Source organism: Oncorhynchus mykiss, chromosome 32 (genome assembly GCF_013265735.2).
Source record: "Oncorhynchus mykiss isolate Arlee chromosome 32, USDA_OmykA_1.1, whole genome shotgun sequence".
NCBI classification, from domain to species: Eukaryota; Metazoa; Chordata; class Actinopteri; order Salmoniformes; family Salmonidae; genus Oncorhynchus; species Oncorhynchus mykiss.
In genome coordinates, this window is record NC_050572.1 from 10,260,034 (window position 1) to 10,282,906 (window position 22,873).

The window sequence follows — 22,873 nt, forward strand, 5'->3', positions numbered from 1 at the left end:
CCCGAGGCCCAGTTATAACCCACCCGTCTAGAGAGTCCGAGGCCCGGTTATAACCCACCCGTCTAGAGAGATCGAGGCCCGGTTATAACCCACCCGTCTAGAGAGCCCGAGGCCCAGTTATAACCCACCCGTCTAGAGAGCCCGAGGCCCAGTTATAACCCACCCGTCTAGAGAGATCGAGGCCCGGTTATAACCCACCCGTCTAGAGAGATCGAGGCCCGGTTATAACCCACCCGTCTAGAGAGCCCGAGGCCCGGTTATAACCCACCCGTCTAGAGAGCCCGAGGCCCAGTTATAACCCACCCGTCTAGAGAGTCCGAGGCCCGGTTATAACCCACCCGTCTAGAAAGATCGAGGCCCAGTTATAACCCACCCGTCTAGAGAGCCCGAGGCCCAGTTATAACCCACCCGTCTAGAGAGCCCGAGGCCCAGTTATAACCCACCCGTCTAGAGAGCCCGAGGCCCAGTTATAACCCACCCGTCTAGAGAGCCTGAGGCCCAGTTATAACCAACCCGTCTAGAGAAATCGAGAGGCTGCTCAGGCAGAAATAAAACCATTATAATATATATATATATATATATATATATATATATATATATATATATATATATATATATATATATATAATCCGCTGAGAACCTCACACACAAAAATGCCACCCAGCAACACATTTGGTGGAGCATTGTAAGAAAAGCCTGAATGCAAGCGCACACACACAGAAAACACTGAAATGTTTACAATGCTCTGCCAAATGAGTCTGTGTCCACAGGGGGGCAGCACTAGCCTTTATATGTACATCACTAGACCACACAGACAGCTACTGTAAATCCCTAGACCACACAGACAGCTTACTGTAAATCACTAGACCACACAGACAGCTACTGTACATCACTAGACCACACAGACAGCTTACTGTAAATCACTAGACCACACAGACAGCTACTGTACATCACTAGACCACACAGACAGCTTACTGTAAATCACTAGACCACACAGACAGCTACTGTAAATCACTAGACCACACAGACAGCTACTGTAAATCACTAGACCACACAGACAGCTACTGTAAATCACTAGAACACACAGACGGCTACTGTAAATCCCTAGACCACACAGACAGCTACTGTAAATCCCTAGACCACACAAACAGCTACTGTACATCACTAGACCACACAGACGGCTACTGTAAATCACTAGACCACACAGACAGCTACTGTAAATCACTAGAACACACAGACGGCTACTGTAAATCACTAGAACACACAGACGGCTACTGTAAATCCCTAGACCACACAGACAGCTACTGTAAATCCCTAGACCACACAAACAGCTACTGTACATCACTAGACCACACAGACAGCTACTGTAAATCCCTAGACCACACAGACAGCTTACTGTAAATCACTAGACCACACAGACAGCTTACTGTAAATCACTAGACCACACAGACAGCTACTGTAAATCACTAGACCACACAGACAGCTACTGTAAATCACTAGACCACACAGACAGCTACTGTAAATCACTAGACCACACAGACAGCTACTGTAAATAACTAGACCACACAGACGGCTACTGTAAATCCCTAGACCACACAGACGGCTACTGTAAATCCCTAGAACACACAGACGGCTACTGTATATCACTAGACCACACAGACAGCGAGAGCAAGAGAGAAGAAAATGCTAAAACAGATTCACTCAAACTATCCCCAGACAGACACAGAGATGCTACGGCATTCAGAGACCAGCCAAGAAGATCATCAAGGACCTCAGCCACCCAAACCACGGCCTGTTCACCCTGGTACCATCTAGAAGATCATCAAGGACCTCAGCCATCCGAAACCACGACCTGTTCATTCACCCCACTACATCTAGAAGATCATCAAGGACCTCGAGCCACGACCTCTTCACCCCGCTAACCTCTAGAAGGAGACAGTACAGGTGCATCAACGCTGGGACAGCGAGACTGATTAAAACAGCTTCTATATTTAATTTTTTTTTTTTTTTTAACTTAACCTTTATTTAACCTGGCAAGTCAGTTAAGAACAAATTCATATTTACAATGACGGCCTACCGGGGAACAGTGGGTTAACTACCTTGTTTTAGGGGCAGAACGACAGATTTTTACCTTGTCAACTCGGGGATTCGATCTAGCAACCTTTCGGTTACTGGCCTAAAACTCTAACCACTAGGCTACCTGCCACCCCAGGCCCTCAGACTGTTAAATAGTCACCACTAGTCGGCCTCCACCCAGTACCCTGCCCTGGCCTTAGTCACTGTTACTATCCGGCTACCACCCGGTACTCTACCCTGCACCTTAGAGACTGCTGCCCTGTGTACATAGAGTCATTGAACAAGGGTCACATTAATCATGTTTACATACATATGAAGTGAGTAAAACAGTATATACTGTATTCTAGTTAAGGCTCATCCTATATAACTACTGCTGTCCACTTCATATGTATATACTGTATTCTAGTCATGGTTCATCCTATATAACTACTGTTGTACACTTCATATGTATATACTGTATTCTAGTCAAGGTTCATCCTATATAACTACTGCTGTACACCCCTTTTCTATTCAAATACTGTCTATAAACACTATTCACATACTGTCTATATACACTATTCACATACTGTCTATACTGTCTATAAACACTATTCACATACTGTCTATATACACTATTCATATACTGTCTATGCGGTCTTTACACAAATATATATATATATATCCGGCTACCACCCGGTAATCTACCCTGCACCTTAGAGATCATTCTGAAAAATACAAATAAATTAAGAAATATCATATATTTCGGTCTCGGACATTGCTTGCTGATATTTCTTAATTTATTTGTATTTTTCAGAAGGATTTATTTATTATTGCTAGATATTACTGCACTGTTAAGAGCTAGAAACACAAGCATTACATGAATTGCACCTGCAATTACATCTACCAATCTGAGTACGAGGACAATAAACGTTGATTAAGGGTGTGTGTGTGTGTGTAGTAATCTGTTCTAAACTGCAGAATCACATCTTATAAACAGCAACACAAGTTAGACATTTTCACAGCTGGCCAGAAAGCAGGCCAATGTGACAGACACAGCTCTAATCCACACAAACTGTCTGGCTCGACACTACACACGGACAAAATATCAACAGCATTACCAAGACAATACGCCATAGTAGTTGAAAAGGCTCTACAAAAATAAAAAAAATAAAAATAAATCAAATCTAATGTATTTATATAGCCTTTCGTACATCAGCTGATATCTCAAAGTGCTGTACAGAAACCCAGCCTAAAACCCCAAACAGCAAGCAATGCAGGTGTAGAAGCACCGAAAGGTGTAGACATGCCATAAACATGCCTTGATAGCAAAATTGCTGTAACAATGCCATAACAATATGTTTAAATACAGTACTATGAGGAAGGATGATTCTCTTGGGTTGTCTTCGTTTTGGAGATGGACGCAATACGATGGAAATCTGTGAGACTTGGAAACAAGGAGATGAGGAGAGGAAAGAAGGATATGAAACAAGGAGATGAGGAGAGGAAAGGAGGAGAAGACATTCCATTTCCAGGTCAGAGAGAGAAAGTGGGAGGAGCCAGTGGCAGTGACACACCCACACACTTTAAAATGTGAGTTTCAGTCCCAAAACCAGTCTAACTGAGAGACAGAGAGAGAGCGAGAGACAGAGAGAGAGCGAGAGACGGAGAGAGAGCCAGAGAGAGACAGAGAGAGAGAGAGACAGAGAGAGAGAGACAGAGAGAGCGAGAGAAAGAAGAAAGCCAAAACAGAATGACTCAAACTATCCCCAGACAGACATTGTAAGGCACTCAGAGACCGGCACGAGTATCTCCCCAGTATGATTTCACTCCAGAGCAAAAGATCACACAGACCATCCCTCCCTCGTCCCCGACAGCCATAGTAACAGTGTACAGAAACTCTTCTCTCTCTGGTTTCACTCTGGCTGCATCCTGCTTTTCTGTGGTCTGATTGGCTAAATGTGTGTGCTGTGTCCTCAGGTTGGAGCTTTGAGTTACTGTTTTTCAGGGGGAAAACACAGAGTCTGGTTTCTTCATATATACACAGAATGAGAGGTACATCTAACCTTTCAGTGTCTCTGTATGTAGATCAGGGGCCCAAAGCTCACTGCCCTCTCTGGAGGGATCTGAACTGAAACCCTTCGGGGGTCCCAGGGTTAATCCCAATCAGCCCATGCTGCCACTGGAGACGGTATCATAGCAACCATACCCTCACACCCAGCCTCTAACCTCTTCAGAATAAACAAACAGTGTAGAGAGACTGACTAAGGAACAGACAGATTACAAAACTAATAAAATACAACACTGCAGACAACTGAAGACAGATGGTAGACCACAACTGCAAATCTTTATAACCAAACTACAATGTAAAAACCAAACTAACTAACTTAGAAATTGCCTATAAACCAAACTAGAGCCAAACTACAACTGTAGAGCCAAACTACAACTGTAGAGCCAAACTACAACTGTAGAGCCAAACTACAACTGTAGAGCCAAACTACAACTCTACAGCCAAACTACAGACAACCCAACTGACAGATAAGAACAGGAGTTCTGGTGTTGCTAGGCAGGGATCTGGTCCAAGCAGATGCCAGATATCTGAAAACTCCTGAGAGATTAGACAGGTAATCCTATTGGGCAGTCTTTAACACACCCCCCCCCCCACAAACACACAAACACACAGGATCCGTCATACCACATCTCCTGCTCCATACGGGCATAAAAGGACAAACATCAGAGAAAGCCAAGGTGAAGAGGTGGTGAGGGAGGGACTCACCGTGACTGGGGCTGAGAGCCATGTTCCCAGAATTCAAAGCTTCGTCAAAACGCCCATATATTGTCTGTAACCTGTAGACAAGAGACGGGAAATGTCAGAATACACACATCTGCATGCACAACAACACACAAGTGTAGCACATATCGATGCACCTGTTTGCAACAACACACACACACCATCCTCAATGTCAAGGTTGACATGAAAAACAACAAGACCAGAGCAAAAACACACGTGTGTGTATACACACCGTCCTCTTGGCAGTCAAAACCCCTGACGGCTTAGCTCTCCTGATTTCTGATGATTAGCGTAGTGCCAGGCTCCTCAACTGCAAAGCAATTCCACACCGCTCAACAATTAGCCGACATTATCATTTCCATATTGATTAATGCTCTGAATTAGCATAGTGTAGCCTAGCCGATATCCAAATAAGAGTAGCAGCAGCATTTCCATGTGGGATGTTTAATGGGTCGGCGTGTTGCTACGTAGCGTAGCGGTAGCTCCCATACTAGTGTCACACGAGTCCTCTGCTCTTTGTATCCAACATGGTGCAGTGACTCACAGAGACGGAGGGAGAGAGGGAGAGAGGGAAGAAGGGAGGGGGCAAGAAAGGGAGGGGGAACGGGGGAAGAAAGAAACAGGAGGAGAGAAACTCATGCTTTGAGTGTATTTTGCATGACGTGCCGTGAGAAAACATTACTTTTTTAAAACTGCTCTAATTACTTTGGTGACCAGTTTGTAATAGCAATAATGCACCCCGGGGGTTATATTGGACATATACCCCCCCCAATCGACATCCAGTGATGGGAAATGACCTGCGAGTTTAATAAAAGGTGAATTATAAAACATAAAACAACTTAAAACATTATCCCAGTTTAATATGCTGCTTGTGTTCCCATGTCAGCTAAAATAGAACTCCAGGTTTTGGTCATGGAGAAAAAGCACATGGCTAGTTAGTTATTGTCATGGAGAAAAAGCACATGGCTAGTTAGTTTTGGTCATGGAGAAAAAGCACATGGCTAGCTAGTTAGTTAGTTTTGGTCATGGAGAAAAAGCACATGGCTAGCTAGTTAGTTATGGTCATGGAGAAAAAGCACATGGCTAGTTAGTTTTGGTCATGGAGAAAAAGCACATGGCTAGCTAGTTAGTTATGGTCATGGAGAAAAAGCACATGGCTAGTTAGTTTTGGTCATGGAGAAAAAGCACATGGCTAGCTAGTTAGTTAGTTTTGGTCATGGAGAAAAAGCACATGGCTAGCTAGTTAGTTATGGTCATGGAGAAAAAGCACATGGCTAGCTAGCTAGTTAGTTTTGGTCATGGAGAAAAAGCACATGGCTAGCTAGTTAGTTTTGGTCATGGAGAAAAAGCACATGGCTAGCTAGTTAGTTTTGGTCATGGAGAAAAAGCATGGCTGGCTAGTTAGCTACAGCAGGTTCTACCATTTCACAATAGCCTAGAATCACTAGTTATTACTTATAAACAAAATACCTTTTGGGGTGGATTCTTTTGTTTTTTTAAACCTTTTTTTAACCTTTAGGCAAGTCAGTTAAGACCAAATTCTTATTTTCAATGACGGCCTAGGAACAGCGGGTTAACTGCCTGTTCAGGGGCAGAACGACAGATTTGTACCCTGTCAGCTCTGGGATTTGAACTTGCAACCTTCCGGTTACTGCTCTAACCACTAGGCTACCCTGCCGCCCCAGTCACTGAGTCACAGTCACTGAGATTATATTTGGTTATCAATGCAAAAATAGATTACTTTGACAAATGGCCAATAGACCAGATCAAGGAACCAAGAGACAACACTGCCTCCACAGCTGTGGAAGGAATGATACTGCGCGTCTCAATATTCAGGAAGTACAAAATTATTCGGCCATCAGATTTGCCACCAATGCTCTTTACATAGGACTGCACTCTATTCTCCTCTGTAAACTGGTCATCTCTGTATACCCGTCGCAAGATACACTGGTTTATGCTTATTTACAAAATACTCTTAGGCCTCACTCTCCCCTATCTGAGATATCTACAGCAGCCCTCATCCTCCACATACAACACCCGTTCTGCCAGTCACGTTCTGTTACAGGTCCCCAAAGCACACACATCCCTGGGTCGCTCCTCTTTTCAGTTCGCTGCAGCTAGCGACTGGAATGAGCTGAAAGGATGAGGGCTGCAGTAGATATCTCAGATAGGGGGGAGTGAGGCCTAACACTCAAACTGCACAGTTTTATCTCCACCTCTTCATTCAAAGACTCAATCATGGACACTCTTACTGACAGTTGTGGCTGCTTTGTGTGATGTATTGTTGTCTCTACCTTCTTGCCCTTTGTGCTTCTGTCTGTGCCTAATAATGTTTGTACTATGTTTTGTGCTGCTACCATGTTGTGGTGCTACCATGTTGTTGTTATGTTGTGTTGTTATGTTGTGGTGCTACCAGGTTGTTGTTATGTTGTGACCATGTTGTTATGTTGCTACCATGCTGTCATGTGTTGCTGCTTTGCTATGTTGTTGCCTTAGGTCTCTCTTTATGTAGTGTTGTCTCGTTATGATGAGTTTTGTCCAATATTTTTTTAGTCCCAGGCCCCCGTCCCCGCAGGAGGCCTTTTGCCTGTTGGTAGGCAGTTTAATGTAAATAAGAATGTGTTCTTAACTGACTTGCCTCGTTAAATAAAAATAAAAATGTTGAATGCCGGAGCGTATTTTGTAACGAAAAAACGACATTGCAACCTTCCATCTTCGTAGTGTGGATTACCTTTACATAACCTCAGACAGAAAGAAACACACACACACACACACACACACACACAGGGGAGGGGCTTTGGCGCTGCCAGCACAGGGAACGAAAACTGCCGCTCCCTCCTCTTCATCTCAGCATATTTACTCCCTCTGTCTCTCCCTTTCTCACTCCTTTCTTTTCCTAAGAATGTCACATTTATCATAGATATCCCTTCCTCCTCTCCTCTTCCTCCCCTCCCTCCTCTCCTCTTCCTCCCATCCCTCCCTCCTCTCCTCCCATCCCTCCCTCCCTCCCATCCTTCCCTTCCTCCTCTCCTCTCCCTCCCTCCCATCCTCTTTTCTTCCTCCCATCCCTCCCTTCCTCCTCTCCTCTTCCTCCCATCCCTCCCTCCCTCCCTCCAGGCTAAAACACATATGGTGAGGCTTACTAACAACCATTTTCTGTTTCTGAAAGCAAGACAACCGCTGTGAAGACTCAATCTTTCTCTTTTTTACTCTCATTTCCTTTTCCCCCTTCCTTCCCCAATCGTCCACTCTCAAATTTTTATATCCAATTTTTCCATAATAATATTTATTTTTATATCCAATTTTTACATTATATTTATTTTTTATATCCAATTTACATAATAATATTTATTTTTATATACAAATTTTACATAATAATATTTATTTTTATATCCAATTTTTTACATAATATTTATTTTTATATCAAATGTTTTATATACAACATACAATTCACCTGCAGTGAAGCTGCTCAACATTTACATTATGTGTTATTATATTATATTACATTACGTTCCAGTCATCTAGCAGACTGTCCCATCCGGAGCAACCAGGGTTGAGCGCCCCGCTCAAGGGCAAATCAACAGACCCAGTCGACTGGGGGACCCGAACCAGCGACCTCTCGTCTTAACCACCAGGCCTCCACCCTCGTTCCTCACCCTTCATCTCCACCCTCGTTCCTCACCCTTCATCTCCACCCTCGTTCCTCACCCTTCATCTCCACCCTCGTTCCTCACCCTTCATCTCCACCCTCGTTCCTCACCCTTCATCTCCACCCTCGTTCCTCACCCTTCTCCCCATCATTTCAACATGGTCACTGGGGCAGCGCAAGCGGAGGTAAAGGCCACCGTGAGGAGAGAGTCTTACCACAGCTCTAGAGGAGGTAAAGGCCACCATGAGGAGAGCCTTACCACAGCTCTAGAACAGGTCAACCGTGAAGAGAGAGCCTTACCACAGCTCTAGAGGAGGTAAAGGCCACCATGAGGAGAGAGTCTTACCACAGCTCTAGAGGTAAAGGCCACCATGAGGAGAGTCTTACCACAGCTCTAGAGGAGGTAAAGACCACCGTGAGGAGAGAGTCTTACCACAGCTCTAGAGGAGGTAAACCGTAAAGAGAGAGCCTTACCACAGCTCTGAAGGAGGTAAAGACCACTGTGAAGAGAGAGTCTTACCACAGATCTAGAGGAGGTAAAGGCCACCGTGAGGAGTCCCCCCCCCCCCCCCCCCCATACTAAACACCCTTTACCCACACCCCCAGTCAACAAGGAGTTTCATATGCGGACACCTACTACAGAGATGTGTCCACCCCCGCAAAAACACAGGATGCACTCCACATCCTGTCCCAGCCTGACTTAGTCACACCAGGCTACATTAATTATTCACCACAGGCACCAACAACCTGCGAGAGGAGAAGGAGAGAGTAGGCAGCCTGATCAATAGAGTAGCAGAGAGGGCCTCACCATCTCCACTCCGCTGCCCCATTCAGAAAATCAAAGCTGACATCACCAGAGGGTGTGGCCTACTCCCGAATGTACACATTGCTCACCACCCAACAATCACCCCAGAGCATCTGCACGACCACTCCCACCCGAGGAAGCAGACAGTAGGGATGTTTGTCAAGTCTCTAAAGGACGTGGCAGTTGGTAGACAAAACACCCCATGCCGCACTGGACAGAGGACCACCCAGAGACCCCTACCAGACCACTGCACCACCAAGGAGCTCCAAGCCCCCACCAGACCCAGCGCACCCCCACAGGCCCCACCCACCACCAGAGCATCACCACCTCCATCGGCTTAGCCAGACTGGACCGGTCCCAGTCTACTACCCCGCAACAGACCACCACCTCTACCAGACCAGAGGCAGTCCCCTGGCCCAGACAGGGTTCCTTCCCCTCCACAGGACCCCCTCTCCTCCACAGGGCCCCCTCTCCTCCACAGGGCCCCCTCTCCTCCACAGGGCCCCCTCCCCTCCACAGGGCCCCCTCCCCTCCACAGGGCCCCCTCTCCTCCACAGGGCCCCCTCCCCTCCACAGGGCCCCCTCCCTTCCACAGGGCCCCCTCCCCTCCACAGGGCCCCCTCCCCTCCACAGGGCCCCCTCCACAGGGCCCCCTCCCCTCCACAGGGCCCAACAGCAGGACCAGTGTAGCTACGTGGAGGTTCATAGAGAACAGGAGAAGTATGGAGGATTGAGTGGATTAAACAGCTCCTCCAATACATCAGCACTTAACACGCACATACACACATATCAGAACAAATGTTTGCTGGTATCCTGTTTATCTCACTCTTAACAACTTAGCAGTTAATAGTTATTGTATTTTTATACAGTGTTATTCTCTCTTCTTGCAACATGAAATCCCTATCAGTTAACATGTGGAACATTCAGGGCCTAGACTCCTCAACCTTTAGACTGAAGAGGTTAGATGTTGACGTCATCATTCAACTGGAGACATGGCGTAAAGGCTGACATTGTCTCTAGGAGACAGAACGCGTCTCCTTCCTGAGCGGTATGACGGCTGTGTGGTCCCATGGTGTTTATACTGGCGTACTATTGTTTGTACAGATGAACGTGGTACCGTCAGGCGTTTGTAAATTGCTCCCAAGGATGAACCAGACTTGTGGAGGTCTACAATTTTTTTCTGAGGTCTTGGCTGATTTCTTTTGATTTTCCCATGATGTCAAGCAAAGAGGCACTGAGTTTGAAGGTAGGCCTTGAAATACATCCACAGGTACAACTCCAATTGACTTAAATAATGTCAATTAGCCTATGAGAATGACATCGTTTTCTGGAATTTTCCAAGCTGTTTAAAGGCACAGTCAACTTAGTGTATAACTTCTGACCCACTGGAATTGTGATATAGTGAATTTATAAGTGAAATAATCTGTCTGTAAACAATTGTTGGAAAAAATGACTTGTGTCATGCACAAAGTAGATGTCCTAACCGACTTGCCAAAACTATAGTTTGTTAACAAGAAATTTGTGGAGTGGTTGAAAAACGAGTTTTAATGACTCCAACCTAAGTGTACGTAAAACATCCGACATACATACATACATACATACATACATACATACATACATACATACATACGCACACACACACATATATCCGGGAAAATAAATAAATACACACACACACACACACACACACACACGAAAAAACAGCAAAAGAAGCACAACTGAAATTGACCAAATTAAATGTAAAAAGGACCACAGACGACAACTGGTTTGATGCAGATTGTAAAACAATGAGTAAAAAACATAAACACTTTCCAACCAAAAGCACAGAGACCCAAATAATGGTGAATAACACCTTCATTACTGTGAGACTTTAAAACTCTATAAACGTACTCAGAACCAAAAAAGCACAGCAGAACAGCAAGCAGCTGACACTAATTGAGGAGCCCATAAACACACACAACTTCTGGCAAAATGGGAAAAACCTAAAAATAAAAGTGGAATTAGTGATAGAAAATGGTGACATATGGCCAACCCATTTTAAAACACTCTACAACACCGTTGGAATTGACACAAACGCAGAACAACGCCAAATTCAAGAGAAGGTGAATGGATTAGAAAAGGCTGTAAAGGACCATCAAAATCCACTGGACTCCCCAATTACTGACCAGGAGCCCTATAAGAAACTAAACTATTACTGACCAGGAGCTCTATAGGAAACTAAACTATTACTGACCAGGAGCTCTATAGGAAACTAAACTATTACTGACCAGGAGCCCTATAGGAAACTAAACTATTACTGACCAGGAGCCCTATAGGAAACTAAACTATTACTGACCAGGAGCCCTATAGGAAACTAAACTATTACTGACCAGGAGCCCTATAGGAAACTAAACTATTACTGACCAGGAGCCCTATAAGAAACTAAACTATTACTGACCAGGAGCCCTATAGGAAACTAAACTATTACTGACCAGGAGCCCTATAGGAAACTAAACTATTACTGACCAGGAGCCCTATAGGAAACTAAACTATTACTGACCAGGAGCCCTATAGGAAACTAAACTATTACTGACCAGGAGCCCTATAGGAAACTAAACTATTACTGACCAGGAGCCCTATAGGAAACTAAACTATTACTGACCAGGAGCCCTATAGGAAACTAAACTATTACTGACCAGGAGCCCTATAGGAAACTAAACTATTACTGACCAGGAGCCCTGTAAGAAACTAAACTATTACTGATCAGGAGCCCTGTAGGAAACTACACTATTACTGACCAGGAGCCCTATAGGAAACTACACTATTACTGACCAGGAGCCCTATAGGAAACTAAACCATTACTGACCAGGAGCCCTATAGGAAACTAAACTATTACTGACCAGGAGCCCTATAGGAAACTAAACTATTACTGACCAGGAGCCCTATAGGAAACTAAACTATTACTGACCAGGAGCCCTATAGGAAACTAAACTATTACTGACCAGGAGCCCTATAGGAAACTAAACTATTACTGATCAGGAGCCCTATAGGAAACTAAACTATTACTGACCAGGAGTCCTATAGGAAACTAAACTATTACTGATCAGGAGCCCTATAGGAAACTAAACTATTACTGACCAGGAGCCCTATAGGAAACTAAACTATTACTGACCAGGAGCCCTATAGGAAACTAAACTATTACTGACCAGGAGCCCTATAGGAAACTAAACTATTACTGACCAGGAGCCCTATAGGAAACTAAACTATTACTGACCAGGAGCTCTATAGGAAACTAAACTATTACTGACCAGGAGCCCTATAGGAAACTAAACTATTACTGACCAGGAGCCCTATAGGAAACTAAACTATTACTGACCAGGAGCTCTATAGGAAACTAAACTATTACTGACCAGGAGCCCTATAGGAAACTAAACTATTACTGACCAGGAGCCCTATAGGAAACTAAACTATTACTGACCAGGAGCCCTATAGGAAACTAAACTATTACTGACCAGGAGCCCTATAGGAAACTAAACTATTACTGACCAGGAGCCCAATAGGAAACTAAACTATTACTGACCAGGAGCCCTATAGGAAACTAAACAATTACTGACCAGGAGCCCTATAGGAAACTAAACTATTACTGACCAGGAGCCCTATAGGAAACTAAACTATTACTGACCAGGAGCCCTATAGGAAACTAAACTATTACTGACCAGGAGCCCTATAGGAAACTAAACTATTACTGACCAGGAACCCTATAGGAAACTAAACTATTACTGACCAGGAGCCCTATAGGAAACTAAACTATTACTGACCAGGAGCCCTATAGGAAACTAAACTATTACTGACCAGGAGCCCTATAGGAAACTAAAATATTACTGACCAGGAGCCCTATAGGAAACTAAACTATTACTGACCAGGAGCCCTATAGGAAACTAAACTATTACTGACCAGGAGCCCTATAGGAAACTAAACTATTACTGACCAGGAGCCCTATAGGAAACTAAACTATTACTGACCAGGAGCCCTATAGGAAACTAAACTATTACTGACCAGGAGCCCTATAGGAAACTAAACTATTACTGACCAGGAGCCCTATAGGAAACTAAACTATTACTGACCAGGAGCCCTATAGGAAACTAAACTATTACTGACCAGGAGCCCTATAGGAAACTAAACTATTACTGACCAGGAGCCCTATAGGAAACTAAACTATTACTGACCAGGAGCCCTATAGGAAACTAAACTATTACTGACCAGGAGCTCTATAGGAAACTAAACTATTACTGACCAGGAGCCCTATAGGAAACTAAACTATTACTGACCAGGAGCCCTATAGGAAACTAAACTATTACTGACCAGGAGCCCTATAGGAAACTAAACTATTACTGACCAGGAGCCCTATAGGAAACTAAACAATTACTGACCAGGAGCCCTATAGGAAACTAAACTATTACTGACCAGGAGCCCTATAGGAAACTACACTATTACTGACCAGGAGCCCTATAGGAAACTAAACTATTACTGACCAGGAGCCCTATAGGAAACTAAACTATTACTGACCAGGAGCCCTATAGGAAACTAAACAATTACTGATCAGGAGCCCTATAGGAAACTAAACTATTACTGACCAGGAGCCCTATAGGAAACTAAACTATTACTGACCAGGAGCCCTATAGGAAACTAAACAATTACTGATCAGGAGCCCTATAGGAAACTAAACTATTACTGACCAGGAGCCCTATAGGAAACTAAACTATTACTGACCAGGAGCCCTATAGGAAACTAAACTATTACTGACCAGGAGCCCTATAGGAAACTAAACTATTACTGACCAGGAGCCCTATAGGAAACTAAACTATTACTGACCAGGAGCCCTATAGGAAACTAAACAATTACTGACCAGGAGCCCTATAGGAAACTAAACAATTACTGACCAGGAGCCCTATAGGAAACTAAACAATTACTGACCAGGAGCCCTATAGGAAACTAAACTATTACTGACCAGGAACCCTATAGGAAACTAAACTATTACTGACCAGGAGCCCTATAGGAAACTAAACTATTACTGACCAGGAGCCCTATAGGAAACTAAACTATTACTGACCAGGAGCCCTATAGGAAACTAAACTATTACTGACCAGGAGCCCTATAGGAAACTAAACTATTACTGACCAGGAGCCCTATAGGAAACTAAACTATTACTGACCAGGAGCCCTATAGGAAACTAAACTATTACTGACCAGGAGCCCTATAGGAAACTAAACTATTACTGATCAGGAGCCCTATAGGAAACTAAACTATTACTGACCAGGAGCCCTATAGGAAACTAAACTATTACTGACCAGGAGCCCTATAGGAAACTAAACCATTACTGACCAGGAGCCCTATAGGAAACTAAACTATTACTGACCAGGAGCCCTATAGGAAACTAAACTATTACTGACCAGGAGCCCTATAGGAAACTAAACTATTACTGACCAGGAGCCCTATAGGAAACTAAACTATTACTGACCAGGAGCCCTATAGGAAACTAAACTATTACTGACCAGGAGCCCTATAGGAAACTAAACTATTACTGACCAGGAGCCCTATAGGAAACTACACTATTACTGACCAGGAGCCCTATAGGAAACTAAACTATTACTGACCAGGAGCCCTATAGGAAACTAAACTATTACTGACCAGGAGCCCTATAGGAAACTAAACAATTACTGACCAGGAGCTCTATTAGACACTAAACTATTACTGACCAGGAGCCCTATAGGAAACTAAACTATTACTGACCAGGAGCCCTATAGGAAACTAAACAATTACTGACCAGGAGCCCTATAGGAAACTAAACTATTACTGACCAGGAGCCCTATAGGAAACTACACTATTACTGACCAGGAGCCCTATAGGAAACTAAACTATTACTGACCAGGAGCCCTATAGGAAACTAAACTATTACTGACCAGGAGCCCTATAGGAAACTAAACTATTACTGACCAGGAGCCCTATAGGAAACTAAACAATTACTGACCAGGAGCCCTATAGGAAACTAAACAATTACTGACCAGGAGCCCTATAGGAAACTAAACTATTACTGACCAGGAGCCCTATAGGAAACTAAACTATTACTGACCAGGAGCCCTATAGGAAACTAAACTATTACTGACCAGGAGCCCTATAGGAAACTAAACAATTACTGACCAGGAGCCCTATAGGAAACTAAACTATTACTGACCAGGAACCCTATAGGAAACTAAACTATTACTGACCAGGAGCCCTATAGGAAACTAAACTATTACTGACCAGGAGCCCTATAGGAAACTAAACTATTACTGACCAGGAGCCCTATAGGAAACTAAACTATTACTGACCAGGAGCCCTATAGGAAACTAAACTATTACTGACCAGGAGCTCTATAGGAAACTAAACTATTACTGACCAGGAGCCCTATAGGAAACTAAACTATTACTGACCAGGAGCCCTATAGGAAACTAAACTATTACTGACCAGGAGCCCTATAGGAAACTAAACTATTACTGACCAGGAGCCCTATAGGAAACTAAACCATTACTGACCAGGAGCCCTATAGGAAACTAAACTATTACTGACCAGGAGCCCTATAGGAAACTAAACTATTACTGACCAGGAGCCCTATAGGAAACTAAACTATTACTGACCAGGAGCTCTATTAGACACTAAACTATTACTGACCAGGAGCTCTATAGGAAACTACACTATTACTGACCAGGAGCCCTATAGGAAACTAAACTATTACTGACCAGGAGCTCTATAGGAAACTACACTATTACTGACCAGGAGCCCTATAGGAAACTAAACAATTACTGACCAGGAGCCCTATAGGAAACTAAACTATTACTGACCAGGAGCCCTATAGGAAACTAAACTATTACTGACCAGGAGCCCTATAGGAAACTAAACTATTACTTACCAGGAGCCCTACAGGAAACGTCATGCCCTCAAATTTAAAAAAGCATGCAGACCTGATGGCATCCTAAATGAGATGCTCAAACTCACTTGTACAACATTTCAATTGGCTATATTAAAACAGTTTAATTTGATCACACTGATAGATAAACATGTCCACCAAAATAATACCAAAATATACGCTTGCTTTATCAACTTCCAAAAGGCATTTGATTCTATTTGGCATACAGGACTGTTCTACAAAGTCACTGAAACTGGTGTAGGGAGTAAAATATATGACATAATTAAATCAATACGTGCAGCATCAAAATTGGCAAGAAAATCACCTAGCTATTTAATCAGGGGCGGGGCCTTCGCCACAGTTGCAATCTGAGCCCTGCACTCTTCAATATTTACATCAACGAATTGGCCACTATTCTATAAAAAACATCAGCCCCATTTCCCCAAATGTAATTATTAATTATGTTATAATTAAAAATCGCCAAACAATGCTTTGGCAATATCTACATTGTTACGTCATGACACTAAAGCAAATTTAATTGAAATTGATAGAGAGAGAGAGAAGTCAAAGAGAGAGAGGAGAGAGAAGGCAGAAAGAGAGAGAAGAGAGAAGTCAGAAAGAGAGAAGTCAGAAAGAGAGAGAAGTCAGAAAGAGAGAGAAGTCAGAAAGAGAGAGAAGTCAGAAAGAGAGAGAAGTCAGAAAGAGAGAAAAGGCAGAAAGAGAGAGGGCAGAAAGAGAGAGGGCAGAAAGAGAGAGGGCAGAAAGAGAGAGGGCAGAAAGAGAGGGCAGAAAGAGAGAGGGCAGAAAGAGAGGGCAGAAAGAGAGAAAAGGCAGAAAGAGAGAGAGAGGGCAAAAAGAGAGAGGGCAAAAAGAGAGAGAGAGGGCAAAAAGAGAGAGAGGGCAGAAAGAGAGAGAGGGCAGAAAGAGAGAGAGGGCAGAAAGAGAGAGATGGCAGAAAGAGAGAGAGACGGCAAAGAGGAGGCTGTGTGTGCTCAGAATGACAACACTACGGACTCCTTATTACGGTAACCACGGTGACCAGAGAGCAAGTATACTCAATGGAGCTCTTCAGAGACGACACACTCCTCCCCTCTCTTCCTCTGTCCTCCTCTTCATTGTCCAGTATAAAGAGTCTCTGTGTGCGACTGTGTGAGGGGCAGAGTGGAGCATGGTGTGGACTGGGACAGAGATACCACGGGACGTAACATACACTTAGTATGCACAGTCCAAACCACTGACAGAGGTCACTGGCCAGTAAAAAGACCACAGCCACAAAAGCTGCAGACTCGACCGACCAAACTACTCATTTTAGAAGTATTCTTTACAGACCTGCAGACTCGACCGACCAAACTACTCATTTTAGAAGTATTCTTTACAGACCTGCAGACTCGACCGACCAAACTACTCATTTTAGAAGTATTCTTTACAGACCTGCAGACTCGACCGACCAAACTACTCATTTTAGAAGTATTCTTTACAGACCTGCAGACTCGACCGACCAAACTACTCATTTTAGAAGTATTCTTTACAGACCTGCAGACTCGACCGACCAAACTACTCATTTTTAGAAGTATTCTTTACAGACCATTATTCTCCACAGGTTTCTCCAAAAGTGTCAACGATACTGGATTGACGCCAATACATGACACAACCACACAAACACACACACACAACCACACACACACACACACAACACCACACCACACACACACCACACACACACCACACACACACCACACACACACACAACCACACACACACACACACAACCACACACACAACCACACACACACAGCCTCACCGTGCGGCAGGCAGGCCACTCTTTCCCAGGTCGGCTCTGACTCTCTCTCCTATGTGGCGATACACATCCACCAGAGATGTTGTGGCAGCCTCACGGACCTGCACACAGGACACACAGCATCCCACAATATAGGTTATTATCCAGTATCGTTATATCCACATAACTAAATAATGAAAATATATATTATGCAATTGATATTATTCACAGTTGAGTTAGCAGATCTCTTAGCAGGGGGATAAAGCATCGAACATTGTTTAGTATGATTGTAATAATGACCCTGGACTGTAAACACAACCATCATAAAACAAACTCCTGGCATACAGGATGGCATCAGAGAACTCTGACCGGCGAGAGTAAGATGTTACCCTGCCCTTGTGTGTGTGTGTGGTGTGGTGTGGTGTGTGGTGTGTGTGTGGTGTGTGTGTGTGTGTGGTGTGTGTTGTGTGTGTGTGTGTGTGTGTGTGTGTGTGTGTGGTGTGTGTGTGGTGTGTGTGTGTCTGTGGTGTGTGTGTGGTGTGTGTGTGTCTGTGTGTGTGGTGTGTGTGTGTGTGGTGTGTGTGTGTGTGTGTGTGTGTGTGTGTGTGTGTGTGGTGTGTGTGTGTCTGTGTGTGTGGTGTGTGTGGTGTGTGTGTCTGTGTGTGTGGTGTGTGGTGTGTGTGTGTGTGTGGTGTGTGTGTGTGTGTGTGTGTGTGTGGTGTGTGTGTGTGTGGTGTGTGTGTGTGTGGTGTGTGTTGTGTGTGTGTGTGTGTGTGTGTGTGTGTGTGTGTGTGGTGTGTGTGTGGTGTGTGTGTGTCTGTGGTGTGTGTGTGGTGTGTGTGTGTCTGTGTGTGTGGTGTGTGTGTGTGTGGTGTGTGTGTGTGTGGTGTGTGTGTGTGTGTGTGTGTGTGTGTGTGTGTGTGGTGTGTGTGTGTCTGTGTGTGTGGTGTGTGTGGTGTGTGTGTCTGTGTGTGTGGTGTGTGGTGTGTGTGTGTGTGTGGTGTGTGTGTGGTGTGTGTGTGTGTGTGTGTGTGGTGTGTGTGTGTGTGTGTGTGTGGTGTGTGTGTGTCTGGTGTGTGGTGTGGTGTGGTGTGTGGTGTGTGTGTGGTGTGTGTGTGGTGTGTGTGTGTGTGTGTGGTGTGTGTGTGTGTGGTGTGTGTGTGTCTGTGTGTGTGGTGTGTGTGTGTGTGGTGTGTGTGTGTGTGTGTCTGTGTGAATGATCTACAGAGCCTTCAGTAAGTATTCACACCCCTTGACTTAGTCCACATGTTGTGTTACAGACTGAATTAAAATATGTTTTTTTCCCCCTCACCTCATCTACACACAAAAACCATAATGACATCACAATACCCCATAATGACATCACAAAACCCTATAATGACAAAGTGAAAACATGTTTTTTAGAAACTTCTGCAAATGTATTGAAAATTAAATACAGAATTCTGATTTACACAAGTATTCATACCCCTATAAAATGTTAAAATCCCCTTTGGCAGCGATTACAGCTGTGAGTCTTTCTGGGTAAGTCTCTAAGAGTGATTACAGCTGTGAGTCTTTCTGGGTAAGTCTCTAAGAGCGATTACAGCTGTGAGTCTTTCTGGGTAAGTCTCTAAGAGTGATTACAGCTGTGAGTCTTTCTGGGTAAGTCTCTAAGAGCGATTACAGCTGTGAGTCTTTCTGGGTAAGTCTCTAAGAGCGATTACAGCTGTGAGTCTTTCTGGGTAAGTCTCTAAGAGCGATTACAGCTGTGAGTCTTTCTGGGTAAGTCTCTAAGAGCGATTACAGCTGTGAGTCTTTCTGGGTAAGTCTCTAAGAGTGATTACAGCTGTGAGTCTTTCTGGGTAAGTCTCTAAGAGTGATTACAGCTGTGAGTCTTTCTGGGTAAGTCTAAGAGCTTTGCACACCTGGATGGTACAATATTTTCACATTTTAAAAAATGTATGTGAAAATTCTTCTCTGTCAAGTCGGTTGTTGATCATTGCTAGACAGCGATTTTCAAGTCTTGACATAGATTTTCAAGCTGATTTAAGTCAAAACTGTAACTAGGCCACTCAGGAACATTCAAAGTCGTCTTGGTAAGCAACTCCAGTGTTTTCTAAGTTATTGTCCTGCTGAAAGGTTAATTTGTTCCCCAGTGTCTGTTGGAAAGCAGACTGAACCAGGTTTTCCTCTAGGATTTTGCCTGTGATTATAGCTTTTCTTTTTATCTTAAAAAACTCCCAAGTGGTTGCTGATGACAAGCATACCCATAACATGATGCAGCCACCACCATGCTTGAAAATATGAAGAGTGGTACTCAGTGATGTGTTGTGTTGGATTTGCCCCAAACATAACACTTTGTATTCAAGCTAAAGATAATTTCTTTGCAAATTTCTTGCAGTTTAACTTCAGTGCCTTGTTGCAAACCGGATGCATGTTTTGGAATATTTGCATTCTGTACAGGCTTCGTTTTCACAATGTTGTTGATCCATCCTCAGTTTTCTATCACAGCCATTAAACTGTGTAACTGTTTAAAAGTCACCTTTGACCTCATGGTGAAATCCCTGAGCGGTTTCCTTCCTCTCCGTTAACGGAGTTAGGAACAACGCCTGTATCTTTGTAGTGACAGTACACCATCCAAAGGGTTCTCTCTCTCACCCAGATTTTAACATGTTTCAGTGGTGAAACCAGGGTTCTTTCTCACCCAGCTATTTAACATGTTTCAGCGGTGAAACCAGGGTTCTCTCTCACCCAGCTGTTTCAGTGGTGAAACCAGGGTTCTCTCTCACCCAGCTATTTAACATGTTTCAGCGGTGAAACCAGGGTTCTCACCCAGCTATTTAACATGTTTCAGTGGTGAAACCAGGGTTCTCTCTCACCCAGCTATTTAACATGTTTCAGCGGTGAAACCAGGGTTCTCTCACCCAGCTGTTTCAGCGGTGACACCAGGGTTCTCTCTCACCCAGCTGTTTCAGCGGTGAAACCAGGGTTCTCTCTCACCCAGCTATTTAACATGTTTCAGCGGTGAAACCAGGGTTCTCTCTCACCCAGCTGTTTCAGCGGTGAAACCAGGGTTATCTCTCACCCAGCTTTTTAACATGTTTCAGCGGTGACACCAGGGTTATCTCTCACCCAGCTATTTAACATGTTTCAGCGGTGAAACCAGGGTTATCTCTCACCCAGCTATTTAACATGTTTCAGCGGTGACACCAGGGTTCTCTCTCACCCAGCTGTTTCAGCGGTGAAACCAGGGTTCTCTCAACCAGCTGTTTCAGCGGTGAAACCAGGGTTCTCTCACCCAGCTGTTTCAGCAGTGACACCAGGGTTCTCTCTCACCCAGCTGTTTCAGTGGTGAAACCAGGGTTCTCTCTCACCCAGCTGTTTCAGCGGTGACACCAGGGTTATCTCTCACCCAGCTGTTTCAGCGGTGACACCAGGGTTATCTCTCACCCAGCTATTTAACATGTTTCAGCGGTGACACCAGGGTTCTCTCTCACCCAGCTGTTTCAGCGGTGACACCAGGGTTCTCTCACCCAGCTGTTTCAGCGGTGAAACCAGGGTTCTCTCACCCAGCTATTTAACATGTTTCAGCGGTGACACCAGGGTTCTCTCACCCAGCTGTTTCAGCGGTGAAACCAGGGTTCTCTCACCCAGCTATTTAACATGTTTCAGCGGTGACACCAGGGTTATCTCTCACCCAGCTATTTAACATGTTTCAGCGGTGAAACCAGGGTTATCTCTCACCCAGCTATTTAACATGTTTCAGCGGTGACACCAGGGTTCTCTCTCACCCAGCTGTTTCAGCGGTGAAACCAGGGTTCTCTCAACCAGCTGTTTCAGCGGTGAAACCAGGGTTCTCTCACCCAGCTGTTTTAGCGGTGAAACCAGGGTTCTCTCACCCAGCTGTTTCAGCGGTGACACCAGGGTTCTCTCACCCAGCTGTTTCAGCGGTGACACCAGGGTTCTCTCTCCAGGAACAGGGTTGGAGTTTAAACCTACAGGAGGGTCTCTCTCCAGGAACAGGGTTGGAGTTTAAACCTACAGCAGGGTCTCTCTCCAGGAACAGGGTTGGAGTTAAAACCTACAGGAGGCTCTCTCCCCAGGACCAGGGTTGGAGAGCCATGTTTTTGGATGTTTTTAATACAGACAAAAAGGATTCAGATTTACGCTCAGACTCTCACCTGTGGGTTCTGGTCTCCAGTTAGAGTGCAGAGGTGGGGAACGATCTTACTGAGACGCAACGGCTGAGCACCATACCTGAGAGAGGGAAGGAGGGAGAGAAGAAGAGAGATAGAGGGGGAGGGAGAGGGTATAAGTTTATCAGGGTAACCCACCATTCTGCAACATTCACCAGCAGGCCATAGAGACACCTTTAGCCTTTTCCTGCATAGCATGTAGCAGCTTAGCATTTAGCACAACAGTTCTGCTATTAGCAAGATGATGCAACAATCAGTGAGGAGATTCCAGCTTCACAGCAGGGAAGGGCAACTCCAGTCCCCTGAAGACACAGCTGATTTACTGTCACACTTCTGCCCCGACTCATCATGATCTACAGTTTAGAATGCAGTGAGTTTAATACAGTCAGCTGTGTTTACTAGGGATGGGGAAAATGTAGTAGTAGTGTACTTTCAGCCAGGAGAGATTGACATGCATATTATTAATATTAGCTCTCTGTGTACATCCAAGAGCCAGCCGTGCTGGACCAGACAGGACTGGCAAAAAGTGCTCTTCACTGACGAGTCGCGGTTTTGTCTCACCAGGGGTGATGGTCAGATTTGCGTTTATCGTCGAATGAGCGAATGAGCGTTACACCGAGGCCTGTACTCTGGAGCGGGATCAATTTGGAGGTGGAGGGTCCGTCATGGTCTGGGGCGTTGTGTCACAGCATCATCCGACTG

General features: G+C 44.5%; 1 protein-coding gene across 37 annotated transcripts in view; it reads right to left on the bottom strand.

Annotated features, from left to right (window-relative positions):
- The window catches only part of LOC110489370 (CLIP-associating protein 2), a 110,487-nt gene that overhangs the window by 54,384 nt on the left and 33,230 nt on the right, over window positions 1-22,873 (bottom strand). For 35 of the 37 annotated variants that reach the window (XM_036971482.1, XM_036971483.1, XM_036971505.1 and 32 more), the window contains 3 exons: window positions 22,157-22,232; window positions 18,021-18,118; window positions 4,829-4,899 (listed from right to left, as the gene is read on the bottom strand). In XM_036971482.1, coding sequence (XP_036827377.1) covers window positions 4,829-4,899; window positions 18,021-18,118; window positions 22,157-22,232 — 245 coding nt within the window. Of the gene's footprint in view, window positions 1-3,427; window positions 3,597-4,828; window positions 4,900-5,075; window positions 5,399-18,020; window positions 18,119-22,156; window positions 22,233-22,873 lie in introns of those variants that run through there. The other 2 variants (XM_036971512.1, XM_036971510.1) reach the window with 2 other exon arrangements.